Source organism: Cupressus sempervirens, chromosome 1 (genome assembly GCF_028749045.1).
Source record: "Cupressus sempervirens isolate cs-2001-9-10 chromosome 1, ASM2874904v1, whole genome shotgun sequence".
Lineage (NCBI taxonomy): Eukaryota > Viridiplantae > Streptophyta > Pinopsida > Cupressales > Cupressaceae > Cupressus > Cupressus sempervirens.
Genome location: NC_143118.1, coordinates 202,195,183 through 202,210,052, shown reverse-complemented (window position 1 = coordinate 202,210,052; position 14,870 = coordinate 202,195,183). Strand labels below are relative to the sequence as shown.

General features: G+C 33.7%; 1 protein-coding gene across 1 annotated transcript; it reads left to right on the top strand.

The window, feature by feature from the left end:
- Window positions 1-4,732: 4,732 nt before the first annotated feature.
- Window positions 4,733-7,152, top strand: LOC149576828 (gibberellic acid methyltransferase 2-like). Its single transcript, XM_089820325.1, has 3 exons — window positions 4,733-5,490; window positions 5,740-6,021; window positions 6,328-7,152. Exons 1-3 carry the CDS (start codon window positions 4,954-4,956, stop codon window positions 6,691-6,693), a joined length of 1,185 nt encoding a protein of 394 aa, XP_089676451.1. The 5' UTR covers window positions 4,733-4,953; the 3' UTR covers window positions 6,694-7,152.
- The last annotated feature ends 7,718 nt before the right edge of the window (window positions 7,153-14,870 follow it).

Below are 14,870 nucleotides of genomic sequence, written 5' to 3'. Positions count from 1 at the left end.
TACTAATATTTGACTAACTTTAAATATTTATACGATCTTCAAAAACTTGTAATGTACATTCTAATTCCTAAAGGTCTAAATACACTCTTAATTATCCCATGTGTGTGTGTGTGTGTGGAAGAAAAAGTAAATTATTTATTTGTGACATAAATGTTATATTTTATGTATATATTATTTCTTAAAGATCACAATTGATTTAGAGAGAGAGAGAGAGAGAGAGAGAGAGAGAGAGAGAGGGAGATTCGGTGCATACCACATTGGACTAATGCCAAATAAGTTTCATTAGGAAAATATCAAGCCTTTCACTTAGATTTCCCTTGGCATAGATTTATATTTATATTTATTGCTAAGATTAACTTGAAAGAACAATGTCCCAGTAGAGGTGTAAAATCCATGAGTACACCATCCTAGTGAAAAATATGCCCAAACTAGACATTTATTTGTGACAAGTGAGCATTTCAACTATGGTTGTACTAGATTAACAATGTGAGCACTTAACCATTACACTAGATAAGATTACCCCCAAGAGTATATTTTACCTCATCCATCAAATTTTGAAACAAATTACAATTTTAGAAACTAGACTCCTTCTACATACCTAGAAAAATAAATAAACTTTAATTTTCTCAAAAAAATAAATTTAAAATGGGGTTGGTGGGGGGGAGAGGGGGATGTGTATTACAATAAAATTTTCATTTTTTTAGGATATGTCCACTTCAAATATTTTTTAAAAATTGCATGTTCATAAAAAAAAATAGCTCTTTAGGGTTCACCACTGGTTGTGCTTGTTAACTAGTGATGTTGTTGTCCCCACCTAGATTCAAACCTTGGCTTGACTATTGTGATCATAGGCTTGTGGCTTTTTTGATCCAATGTGCTCACAAGTTTGGGCCTTAGTTTGAAATAAGGGGATGAGTTCTCCCATTTGTGGCTTCATTAGTTCATACAGCTGATTCAAAAGTGTTTCATATGGAGTTAGAGGGAGAAGCATGCCAACATCACTGAACAGGTTGAAAGTTTATTAAACAACTAAATAAATAAGCCAAATATGTGGGATAAACTACATAGTATTAGTTAACTTAGATCACCAAGGTGATTTTAGAAGTTTTGAAAAGGTTATAGGAGCACACCAAACACTATGTTGTGCTTTTTTGAAAAAGAAGGGTCCACTTTTTGTGCTCTTAATTTTTGAGACTCTTAATCTCCAACCATCTTTCAAAAAACATTAGTAGTGTGGAAAGTAATTTCAAACCACTTTAACTCTTTTTGTTGTTGTGGCTTCAAACTTTGAGTGTAACTATCTTGATTTTCTTATTGAAGTTAAAAGTTTATTGATTTTAGACAAAAATGGCATATAAGGCCCTCTTTTGGTCCACCATCTTGGTGCACATACCCTTAGGCTTGGCTTAAATCTAGGAGGGTGTTCCTAGAGGTATTTCTTAAATAATATTCAAATTAAATGAAATAGACAACTAAAATAGCACATAATAACTATACCCAAACTAGCTATTAATATATATATATATGGATTATGACTTTTGAAAATAAGATGTGAATTGAAGGATGTGAGGGTTCATTGAGGGTTTGAGACTATGCAAGAATCTGCCTATCTTTACACATGCATGATTGTAGTGTAGCATTGGGAAGGTGTGTGTGGTATGATTAGGGGTGTGGTGTAGAGTTATTGTTTGATTAGGATTTTATTAATAAGTGATGTGGGTTTGTGTTGTGTTGTTTACTAGATGTGGACCATTGGAAGTGGGTTTTCCTTGGTGTGTGGATCTTGTCCTTACACATGCGAAGCAATTTAGGGGTAGGTATTTTTTCTTTTTGTTTGATTTTTTGACTATGTAATCGATTGGTGAATTGAGTAGGTTGAAAATAATATTATTTTCATGAGGCTTTAATAGGGAGGGATCCATCCCAATCTAGGCATGTGCATATCATTAAGTTTCTACACAATGCCTTTAATAGTAAGAGGTTGTCTCAAATTGAGAGATTGTGCTTCTTGTCAATGAATGGTTTCTTGGAGTGAAGCCAAGCTCATCAAACTTTAGAAATCATTCAAACTTAGTGTTTTTATAAACTCGATTGTGAGGGATGTAGCATATGTGAAAATCATGTATTATCAAATAAATTTTATGTGTATTCAACTACTTATCTTGCGAAATCACGTATTATCTTGCAAATTTAACATACATGAAGGGCTTGGAATATAGAAGGAGACATGATTTTATTGGAGGCTAAAAACTTCTCTTAGGTAATCTTTACTTTCATAGCATATTGCAATAAAGCTTTTAAGAAAAGCCCGTATTTATAGAACCATGTTGGTTTTGCATAAAAAATGACATGTAGGTTTAATAAAATGGAGGAATTGTCATTAAGGGTTTCTATTTTAGAGAAGTTCCCTTGACTTTTGTTTAAATACTAGAGGAATGATATTTTGCACATTATTTCTTCATTTCTTAATAAGTTGGTAGAGCCTTTACAAAAATACAATTTTCTTAGGGATGTGTTGAAATTACAATTTGAATAATCCCTAATTATATTATATAGAATTTTGGCTTGGATTATCTTCTTGGGAATAATGGTTTGATAATTAAGCCCTTCTATTTTAATGTCAATTGTTGCATATTTGCAACAAAAATACCTAGAATTTAATTTGATTGGATCTTCTCTAAGTTTTCCTCTTTATTAGAATTTAAAGAAAGAAAGAGGTTTAAAGCATGATTTTTTAGAATGAGATGTTGACAAAGGTTTTATTCCTACAAAGCCATGTAACAAGGGTAGAAGGATGCAGATAAATCTTCTAGGTTGTACAATGGGTTGTTTGATGATTTTGAAGTCCTAAAAGACTTTGATCAACATAAGTTAGATCATGCAAGATTATACACAAGGGGTGAATGTTGTAAAAAAGATCATGATACTTATCAGGAGGTTTCTAAAATTTAACTTGAGGTTGATGTGAGTCCCATTTCATAAGAAAACAACAATTATCATCATGAGACTCGGGGGGAGAGATATAAACAATAAAAAAAGAGTTTACATAAGCTTTGACCTTGGATGTTCTTGCTCTTACATCATACATGGAGGATCAACATCCCTAATGAAAGATGATTTCTTTTTCCCAGTCTGCAAAAAGAAAAACCTTAAAATGTTGGTGGGTGGGGGGGGGGAGGGGGTTTGGTGAGGGAGGGTGTGGTGGTTTGAGGGGAGGTGGGGATCCACATGAACTTCCTAAGGCGGAGGAGGTATAAAAATTGGGATAAAATAAAATTGATAAGTGAGAATGAGTTGGAGAACCTCGATGGTAAATACTATTGAGTCTCAGTTCAAGTTACTATTTAAAAATGTCAATGCTCTCATGGAATGCAAGGGGGTTGAATAACATCCCTAGATAAAAAGGTTGTTTAGGATTTTATTAAGGTGCATTCTCAACAAAATATTTATTCAAGAGTCAAAGGTGACTATTAAGAGTATTTCTAACATTGCTAGGAAGTTGAGGGGAAGTGATTGATTTTAAAGCATTATGACACAAGACAATGTTGTAGTTCTTTATTTGTTAGATCCACATATTTTTCTACCTTGTAGTGGGTTTCTAGTAGATATTATGTTTGTAAGTTGGGTCTCTACCTCTAGTCCTATAGAGGTTCGGTTAATCCCCAGCATTATTACTTTAAATGATCTTCTTTACAAATTTTGGGCATGGATTCATATTATGCGTGGCCCTAAGCTTTGTATTCCCCTTAGATCTTGGATAGAGATTTTAATTTTATTATCTATCTTGAGGAAAAGAAGGGCGGTGTGGGCAGACTCAATCACTCTTCTCAAGACTTCAAAGATAATGTTCATCTCCTAAACCTCGTTGACATCAAAATGGGTAATGGAATGTTCACCTAGACCAATACAAGATGTGGCAAGGAGTGATTACAAGTTCAAATTCTACATAGTACACTTTATTTTAGTACAAATAGACACTTCCAACCAAAAATAGACCTATAAATGCAATGCCCCATATCATAAACTATCAAAGAATGCTTATATATATATATAACCTACCATTATCCAACCTACCTAGTTTTGAAGGGAATGACCTTTTTTCTCTAGATAGCATTAGAATGACTGGGTCTTGCCGTGATTGCAGCCTTAATTTTTAATCCCTTAAACTTTTCATAATGATTACGTTCAAAATATGTTTACTGGATAATAATTTGTTTTATAGACGTGTGTTCAATAAATTTCTGTATTGAAATCCACATTTTTAAAACATATTCTCCACCAACCTACGCCTAAAATTTTATCAAGGAATAAAACAACTGGTGCATTGATCCCTAAAATATAGGGAAGGGCTGACTTCTATGTGTTATCAGTCAAGCCCATTTTCTTCTCCACACAGCAAGAGATATATTCTTCTTTCATTATTTTGAGAACCTTTGTATGACAACACAGGGAAAGCCTAGCATGTATAAGTAATGGGTATTTTAGGTCTTGCTAATTGACCATAATATCTTTGATCTGATGTTTATGCAATGTGTGGATCCTTTTACCCACATTTTTAATGCCTGATTGGAATCATATTCACAGTACAGGAATCAGAATTCTGTTAATGTTGCTGCCCATGAATATAGTGAACAGAATCATGCCCATATTTTAATCAGTTATGTGTCCAAATGCGGTCCCCATTGAGCCTAAAGATAAACCAATGTAACGTGTTAATTGGGCCAATTTATGTAATCCTGATCAATGTTCTTCCACTTGCCACTAGGACTGTTATATATGAACTTCAATCACTTCAAAACAAACCCAATAAACAGAAAGGATCATAGAGCTCTGTTTTGAGTGAAAATTCATCCAATTGGAGGCAACAGCCTACAACACAGCAGTGAATTGTGAACCTCTTATAAAAAAGAAAACTCATCCAATTGAGTTGTAGCTTGTGTTTCCTAACATACAATGGACAATGGTGGCATGGGGAATGGGAGCAAGTCAAGTGAAGTTGTAAGAGTAGAAGTAGAGACTGAGACAAAGAGTGTGGTGAAATCTTGTGTTGAACTTCTTGGAGCTCTTCATATGTATTCAGGCAATGGTGAATCAAGCTATGTAGCAAACTCTACAAGACAGAGGTATGTTTTTCATGTACTTCAGCCCATGTTTAAGGAAGCCATTGAAAAGCTCATGATCCTCAAGGAGGGTCCAATCAGAATTGCTGATCTTGGGTGTGCTACTGGTCTAAACACAATACTAGATGTGGGTTTTGTCATTAAGACATTGACAAATATGTGCATTGGATCAGAAGTAGCAGTGCCCCAATTCCAAGTTTTCCACTCTGATCTGCCATCCAATGACTTCAATGGGTTGTTCAATCTGTTGGTCAGGACTAATTGTCCATGTTTTGTTGCTGGGGTGCCTGGATCCTTCTACAATGTCCTCTTTCCTAACTCGAGCATTCATGTTTGTTTCTCTATAATGGCCCTCCATTGGATTTCAGAGGTGATCACTTTTTTTCCACTTTTTGAAGTTTTGCAGGTGCATGCCATTTCAATTAAGTTATGATGTTAGAATTTTATTGAAAGATGGTGTTCTCATTATCTCGCCCTAAGCTCGCACTGGCCGCTGGTCATCGCTTTGCTTAGGTTGCAGGGACACCTCATGTAAAAAGAAAAAAAAAATGGCGTTCTCAGTGAATTGTGGTTTCTCTTTTAGGGTATGTCTTAGCTGTTAGTGTGATTGTGATTACAGGTTCCTAAGGCTGTTGTGCATAAGGATTCACCCTTGTACAACAGAGGAAAAGTGTGGATCAATAGAGGGAGGCAGGACATTGCAGATATATACACAAAGCAATCTCAGGAAGATCTCACAACTTTCATGAAGTGCAGAGCAGTGGAGATAGCAGCAGGAGGCATATTGTTTCTTTGTTTGATGGGGAGACCAGATTGTTCACCCCCAACACAACAAGTTTCAGTAGAAGGGGAGTTCTGTGGTCAGGACTTTGAAGATGCATGGGATGATCTTGTCATGGAGGTATGCACCCTACTTCGCCACCTCTTTCTTGTAGATTTTTCATATTGTGATATTGCTATCAGGATTTAACTATGTAGTTTTTAGTCAAACTCATTGATCCATGTTTCATGAGTAGTGATTCACATGAATCCATCTCTCATAAGAATAAATGGAACATTTAGCACTCATTGGATCTAGGTGATGCTCATTGAATGTGCTTAACTACAGAGTTCCTTCCACGATTAAACCCCCTCTGCTTACAAATTTATTCGCATTGCTGTATTGTTATATTCAAATAGCGATTGATATGATTATACTCGTATGCAGGGAATTGTGAGCTTGGATTTGAGAGACTCATTCAATCTTCCATGGTACTTCCCAAATTCAATTGAGGTGAGAAAGGCAGCTGAAGAGAGCGGTGCTTTTGAGATAGAGAGAGTGGAAGTATGTGAAAGGGTACCAAGCATGTCTGAGGAGGAATTTGAACATTGGGTGAAGAATCCAAATATGTTCGGAAAGATGAAGGCAAATCTGGTGAAAAGCTTTGTGGGCAGTCTAGTGGAAGCCCACATTGGCATTGAGTGTTCACAGATGCTTTTTGAGAGGTTTGAAGAGAGAGCTTCAGCCCTTCTTCATTCCTCTCCTCCTTCAAGATTTGTCACCTGCACTGTTGCTTCTCTTATTAGAAAGTAGCTTGTTAGGTGAATGGCTATTTGTTATCATAAAGAATATTAACATTTCTTTGGATAAAAATTGGGTGTGTTTTTCTCATCACGTTTTGGATCTCACTCAATGATCTATTATTGTGAAGAGGAAGAATTTGCCACATTTCTTTTGATAAAAATTGGGTGTGTTTTTCTCATCACGTTTTGGATCTCACTCAATGATCTATTATTGTGAAGAGGAAGAATTTGCCACATTTCTTTTGATAAAAATTGGGTGTGTTTTTCTCATCACGTTTTGGATCTCACTCAATGATCGTTTATTATGAAGAGGAAGAATTGTGCCAACTGAAATGATCTTTGTGCAAGTGCATAATAGCTGTTCGTTATCATATTGTCCCTATCAGATTTCCAAGCGCTGGAATAGCCTTTGTGAACATTTGAATATATGAAAAGAGAGAATAAAATCTATTTGATGTTGGTCTGAAAATTGAAAGTCATATTTCACATTTAAATATACGTACAAGGAAGGAATCCAGTTGCAATCTATATTCTAAGGATCATTCATTCATTTTATCTTTTTTATATGATAATTAATTCATTAATCTAATTCATGTTTTCATGTTCTAATGATGCTAACTAAAAGTCTATTAATTAATTTCAGATGCATCAATGCCCTCTTACTTGTGTCCTTAATATTTTAAATCTGTTGACTTCAAATGAAGTTGTGCAAGTTTTTAAGGTGGTTATTGTGGCCAATGTCTATGTTGGCATCAAAACAACAATTTGTTGTTTTTAATAATTAAATTAAAAATTAATTTAGAACTGTATGTTCAGTTTAAGTTTAACTAAAAAGTACCATTTTGATGTCGGCATAGACATCACAGTTATTGTGCAAGGTTATTGCGGGATACTTCTAAATGACCACTTGTTGACCTTTAGTACATAACTAGAGCGGACAACCTACTAGTTGAACACCATAACTTTACTTTAAATAAATCACATGACAGTAAATCAACAAGTACTATCATGACTATTAGAATGAGCTCAATTAATGAGTCCCCCATGAAAAACAATTAAATTAAATGCATTCAAATCTATACAAAATTTTAAAACATAAAATATATGAAATAAACTTAGCTACAACAATTATAAAATTGTAATTAAACCAATTTACAAAGAACTCACTAAAATTGTGAGAAAAACTAAGACTCTATGAACAACAATATCAGTCTTTAAAAAAAAAGAGCCAACAAAAAATCTAATAAGTTTGTAATACCAATAAAACCAACTTTCTTGTTTATTTATTAAAATGTATTTGCAGGGAACACAATATTCACTTCGAGATAAAGCCATATTATTAAGAATTGACTTGCAATATTTAACATTAAGAATTGATGTGCAATAATTCTCTTTATTCTTTTTGAAATAAAGTATGTCTAAACATATGACCGTACAAGGGAGCACTTGCTATTCTTAACTAAATTAATGATCGCCTGTCATTTCAATTAGCTAAATTAATCATCACCTTTTATTTCCATTAACTAAAATAATAATAATAATAATTTTCACTTTACATTTCTACCTTTTAGGGGAATCGACATGTGTGACCCAATTTTTTAATTTAAAAACCTTAGAGATTAGGTTGGCATATCAATAGGATCTAATTATTCGTAAAGGAAAATTATTAGTCTCACTCACATGTTATGATCTTTTAACTTTTTCCCTTAGTTTTCAACATAATATCAAATAATAATAATATAAAAAAGAAAGAAAGAAATTTATTAAACAATATAGCATTTTTTAACAAATTGTTGTTTATTTTAGATCTTTTATTCTCATAGTCTATTTAGTTAGTCTATTAAAAAAGGAAATGTCATTGAAACAAAATACTCTTATATATTCTTAAAACTTGAATAATATTTTGATATTATAGATTCTCATTGTTAATATATTGTTCTATTAATAACTTGTTAAAACTATCTATTTGATTATGCAATAGAACAATCTACTTTTTTAAAATTGTTTATTCACAAGTAAAAATTCACTTTGCAATATCACTATGCGAATGCATTTGTTTAGCCTTCACTATATGTAATACTCCATTTGATGCACGAGCATCATGGGTGTAAGAGCAATCTTGCATCACCCAAAAATATTTCATTTTTGTTTCTTGAATAAGGGTTGTCTCATTGCAGAGTTGTTGTATGCGAAGGCTTTCTACTTAGTAAGTCGATCATACGAGCTCAGAATGTACTAATTTTAGAGGTGGATGTTCATCTTGGATATATCAACCTACCAGTTGAGGCTCAGTGCCATATATGTTGATGTCTAAGCCCAAGTTGCCTATTAGTATCTAACATTTAGTCATTTCCAAGGTAGCTTTGAATGGTCATCACTACGACTGAGCCATCTAGAGAAGGTTGAGCTATAGAGGACTTGTTTATAATTTATCATATGCTGAGCAAGTTAAAGGTTATATAAATCAGTTTCTAGATTAGATTGTGTGGAGATTTTTGTCATCAACGTTTCGAATCACACTACGTGATCCATCATCAGGATGAGAGAGCAAGAGATGTCAAATAAAGTTAGTAGCAGATTTAGCAAAGACTCACCATATATAGGAGAACAGGAGAAAGAGAAGAATGCACCAACCCCCAAAGCTAAACCAAAAAATAATAAATAAATAAAAATATTAAAAAGAAAACAATGTCATTCACCCCTATTGTCTTGTTTTATTTTTTATATTTTATTTATTTATTATTTTTTGGTTTAGCTTTGGGGGTTGGCGCATTCTTCTCTTTCTCCTGTTCTCCTATATATGGTGAGTCTTTGCTAAATTTGCTACTAACTTTATTTGACATCTCTTGCTCTCTCATCCTGAGGATGGATCACGTAGTGTGATTCGAAACGTTGATGACAAAAATCTCCACACAATCTAATCCAAAAACTGATTTACATAACTATGATGGATTGTGGAAATCTGATCGCATTAAAAGTTAAAGGTTGCCAAGTATGCCAATAGAGACAAAGTCAGCATGCATGCTGAGTAACATAGAAGAGGCTGAGCATTTAGGGTGTTAGTTAATGACAAGTGAGTCAGTATATGTTGAGCGTATAGAAGCCAAGCGACATAAAAAATGTTAGCTATGACCGAGTGACAAAACATTCAAGTGTTGAGTAAACCATTTATGACATATGAGTTTGCAATTGCACAAACAGTTGTGTAAATCATTTTGGCCGACTTCTACATGATATTTAAAGATAGTAGAGATAGTTATGGAGAAGATTACATGTTTTGTTAGAAGGCATTAATCCCAAGAAAATAAAATCAACCAATCCAAAAATCAAAAGGGTAAAATGACAAAGGGATGAAATGTGAATTATTGATTAAGATCTAGAACTTTCTACAATTATCTATTTAAGAAGGGTTCCAACCCTAAGATCAAGAGAGTGAGTGGAAGCGAGTGTGAAGGAGTGAACAAGCTAAGTATAGAGTGAAGGAAGGCTAAGTCTAAAAGGAGATCAAACAGAGAAACCTAGTAGTGAAGGACAAAACAAAGATATCAGATAAGGAGATCAAATTGAGAAATTGAAGAGAGGAGATCCATAAATAGCTTTCAAAGAAAATTGAAGGATCAGGTACTGAATCAATTTTGACAGATTGAGTCAAGGAAAATCTCTTAACAGAGTGGTTCTAACAAACTTTATTTAAATCTCCTAACAAAGTCCTTACTTTATTGTAAGTGTAAAATCTTTTAACAAGGTAAGACCTAATAGTCTTAAAAGATTTTGATAGAGCATACCCCTCATAGGGTAGATCATAAGTGATCAAATTGTAGCCCTAATAGGAAGACTCTATTCTTGTAGCAGTAAAGATTTGTAGGTTTCATTTCCACCCCAGTTATACCTTCATCTTGAAGTGTTTTTGGGTTACCAAAAACATTGCATTATGAGACTATATTTTCCTAGATGTTATGCTTAAATATATTTTATTTCAGCATTAAAAGTTTATGTTTATATGCTATGAGATTTGAGATATAAGATGGATTAGGTGTAAATACAGTTAATTGTTTTAATGGTAATTTTTTTTAAGATCGTGATTCACACCCCCCCTCTTAGTATCTTGTTTCCCATTGAGATTTCAAACAATATCATGAGTATTCGTGGAGTTATTATGGATTTTTGGTGTACAATTCTAGTATAAAAACTTTAGGCTTAGTATTGAAGGCCTAAGAGACCTTGGATGGGTTGAGAAATGGGTCGATTGGAAATTGCGCAAGTCAGGCTCTATATATTAGAAGTTGAGAATTTTGTAAAGGGGTTATAATAGCCAATCAGAGAAATGGTTTGAAAGTTATGGTATTCCAAAGTTGGGCTGACCAAAATTTCTAGAATAAGTATCAAAGGTGTATTGGGATGACTTTGTATGTAATTTTAGGGTGGGTTAGTCTTAAGGGTTAGGGTGTTATGTATATAAACTCCTCGAGTGGTGTAAAAGTACATATTTAAGGGACCCATACATTGTCTAGGATAGCTTTGGGTGATAGTTCATAGATTTGTGTTGCAAATTATAGTAAGGAAAGTGCACATGTGGGTTTGCATATTGTATTTCAAAATTTTGTAATTTTGCATTTGTGGCTATAATAAGAAGCCCATATTTCATTTTCCTAGATTGTCACTATTTCTTTGTTTATGTTATGTATTTGTGGTATTAAGGGGAGTACCCTTCATAAAGTGGTGTTAGAGCTATGTTTTCTTGAGTGTGTAAATAGATTGATAACTATGAGGCAACTACACTATGATTGTGGTTTGGCCTAAGCGTGTAGGCATATCATCGATTATGAGGTAGTTTGCACTAGGGTTTCATCAAAAAGCATGAAAATGCTTCCACAAAGAGAGTATGGTGGAAGAGTTATAGGTGTTACACCTAAGAGTTTTAGATCCCTTCAAATGTAAACACAAGCATTGGAAGAAGAAATTTGCAAAGAAATAAATCTTGTTGTAAGAGATGAAAGTGAGGACGAAGGAGAAGAAGAAGAAGAAAATGTTGAAGAATAGACAATTCTAAACCCAAAAGAAGAGAGAATTTCTAAGGCCATCTCCAAGATTGGAAAAATACATAAGTTTGAGATTCCCACATTTTTGGTAAATATTAACCCAGAGGAGTTGATCGATTGGATCAATGAATTCAAGGAATACTTTGAGTATGAAGATGTTGAGGATCATGATAGGGTCAAATTTGTGAAGGCCAAACTGAAGGGTCATGTGAAGATCTGGTGGTAGGAGATTCAATTGGAGCAAAATAGAAGAGGAAAAGATAAAATCACCAGATGAGATTGAATGATAGCTAAATTGAAGTGATAATTCATTCTTGTGGATTATGAGCTTGATCTACTAAAGAAAATGCAAGGGTTGAAGCAAGTGGGAAGATTTATTCAAGAGTATAGCAAAGAGTTCTATAGAGTTCTCATCAAAATCAACTATGCAGAAGATGATAAAGAGAAAGTTGCATGTTATCTTAATGGGTTGAGGCTAAACATTCAAGAGGAGATGAGTCTGGTCTGAATGAATAGTATTGAAGATGCATACTAGTTTTCCCTAAGAGTTGAGGAAAAGCTTAGCAAGAAGTTTGATAACAAGAATAGTGGAAGAGGTCACAATGGAAGATCTGGTAGAGGGTCTAATGGAGCTTCAAATGATGATCAAAAGAACAAGGATGAGGCTAAAAGTAGCATTCAAAACCAGAGGGGAAAGAATTCCAATCATATTTTCCATGATCATAACAATAGATATCAAAGAGGAAGAGGTAGATGGTAAGGATCTAGAAGATGGGGTTTGCATGGAAATTGTTTTCACTGCAGAGAAGAAGGGTATAGAGAATTTAAATTTTCTTAACACCAAGGAAGGACATATCAAAGGACAAATGACCAAGACAAAGTTATGCTTTTTAATGATTATGCCAAATCATCACATTCTAAAGGTGTTGAAAGAGGAGAAGTCCTAGTTAACAGAAGAATCCATCTAAGTGGTGAAAATGAAGTAGATCAAAGGAGGAGCTTATTTCACACAAGGTATAGATGTGAAGATCAATGTTCTGATGTGATCATTGATGGTGGAACTAGTAATAATTTGGTCTTAGAAATAATGGTCACAAAGTTAAAACTACATAGGAAGAAACACATGCTTATGTACCGTATTACTTGGGTGCAAGATGACCACAAGGTCATGATCAATGAGTAGTGCCTAGTGAAGTTCAAGATTGGAAGCTAATAGGATGAGGTGCTTTGTGATATCATACCTATGTACATATGTCATATGTTACTAGGTAGACCATGGAAATTTGACAGGCATGATGTACATGATGGGTGTGCAAATACCTTCATAATGACAAAGGATGGTTTGAAACATAAGATGAAGTCATTGAAGGATACAAATGAAAAGGTATGTAGTTTTGCTAGAATATGTTTTTTTGATGGAAAACAACTTTTTTGATGGTATGAAGCATGAGCATATGTATTTTTATATAATTCCAAAATATGGTAAAGAAGAAGTAGAGGTGTCTGTAGAAGTTGCATATTTTTTCAAGGAGTTTCCAAATATTGTATTAGATAATGTACTAGATGGATTCCACAAGTGAGGAAGATCAATCATGAGATGGAATTGATTCTAGGAGCCAATTTTCCAAAAAAGGCAACACGTAGATGATACCAATAGAAACTAAAGAGTTGAACTAACAAGTTCATGAGTTGTAGAAGGGGTTGATTTGGGAGAGTTTGGGTCTCTATTTTACTGTTGGTATTAGAACCAAAGAAGAATGGAGAATGGAGTATGTATGAGTATAGATTCTTGAGAAATCAATAATATCACAATCAAGTACATATTTCCATTGTCATGGATGGATGATATTATGCATTATTTGAGTGGAGTTGGGTATTTCACAAAGATAGATCTAAAGAGTGGGTACCATCAGATTCACATCAAAGAAGGAGATGAGTGGAATACTTCCTTCAAGACAAGGGAATGATTGTACAAGTGGGTAGTCAAGCCTTTTGGGTTAACCAATGCCCCAAGCACTTTCATGGGGGTCATGAATGAGGTACTAAAGGTGGGTAGGTTTTTCATTGTTTACCTAGATGATATTTTGGTCTTTAGTAAGAAATTGGAGGAGCATTTGATGCACATTCATAAGGTATTTGATAAGTTGAGGGAAGAAAAGCTTCTAATAAATTTGAAGAAGTGTAGTTTTGTGAAGGAGCTGGTGTACCTCAGATTTGTAGTTTTAGTGGAAGGTCTGAAAATGGACCTTTAGAAAGTGAAGGTTGTCCTTGAATGGCCTACTCCAAGGAGTATGACTAAGGTAAGATCTTTCCATGGACTAACTAGTTTTTATAGAAAATTTATCATAGGGTTTAGTAGTATTTGTGGGTCTTTGACTAAAAGAATGAGAGCGGATAGGAAATAATTTAAATTGACTCTAAGAGAAGATAAGAGTCTTAATCTGTTGAAATAAGTTATAGAGAAACCTATTTTGGAACTTCTAGATTTTAATAAGGTGTTTCAAGTAGACTGTGACACTAGTTGTGTAATTTCACAAAATTGGCACCTTGCCATTCTAAACCAATTTTAGTGCATTAGTCTCAACATAAATTTCTTGGTCAAAAAATTCGTACTTTACTAGGCATTTCTAACTAGTCCTCTCTACTATATCCTAGAATCAAATTGCAAATAATTCTTAAAATTGCAATAATCACATATCTATTAAATTCCTAAACATTGATCTAAATTAGCTAAATAAACCTTCTAATTGAATTAACTTAATTATAAGTCCCAATACTTTAATTAAATAAATTCACTCTTTTAGCTAATACACATGACATAAGGAATTAAATGTATTTGATTTAATTGAATACCCTCATCCTAATTGTTGAATTTAATTATTCAATTATTTGTAACAGTTAATTATGAGGTCACATTTAATTAATTAAATTAAATATTCTCTCTAGTTCTAAATTGGAAATTATGAGTTAACTTTGAATCTAAAAGGGAAACAAAATAGTTAACTCCTTTTTCTCTCCAAATGCAATTGGTTAACTCCTTCAATTATGAAAACTCTCTAGTTGAACTCAACTTTCTTCAAATCTAACATGTTCACCTTCTTTAATCCCAAACATCAATTGGTTATGGGATTCTATAAAAGAGACCTTC

Excerpts from the sequence above, each read along its gene's own strand:
- LOC149576828 (XM_089820325.1), top strand. The coding sequence starts at position 4,954 with ATGGACAATGGTGGCATGGGGAATGGGAGCAAGTCAAGTGAAGTTGTA. Across the intron at positions 5,491-5,739 it reads CCCTCCATTGGATTTCAGAG|GTTCCTAAGGCTGTTGTGCA; the intron begins GTGATCACTTTT and ends TTGTGATTACAG. Across the intron at positions 6,022-6,327 it reads GGGATGATCTTGTCATGGAG|GGAATTGTGAGCTTGGATTT; the intron begins GTATGCACCCTA and ends ACTCGTATGCAG.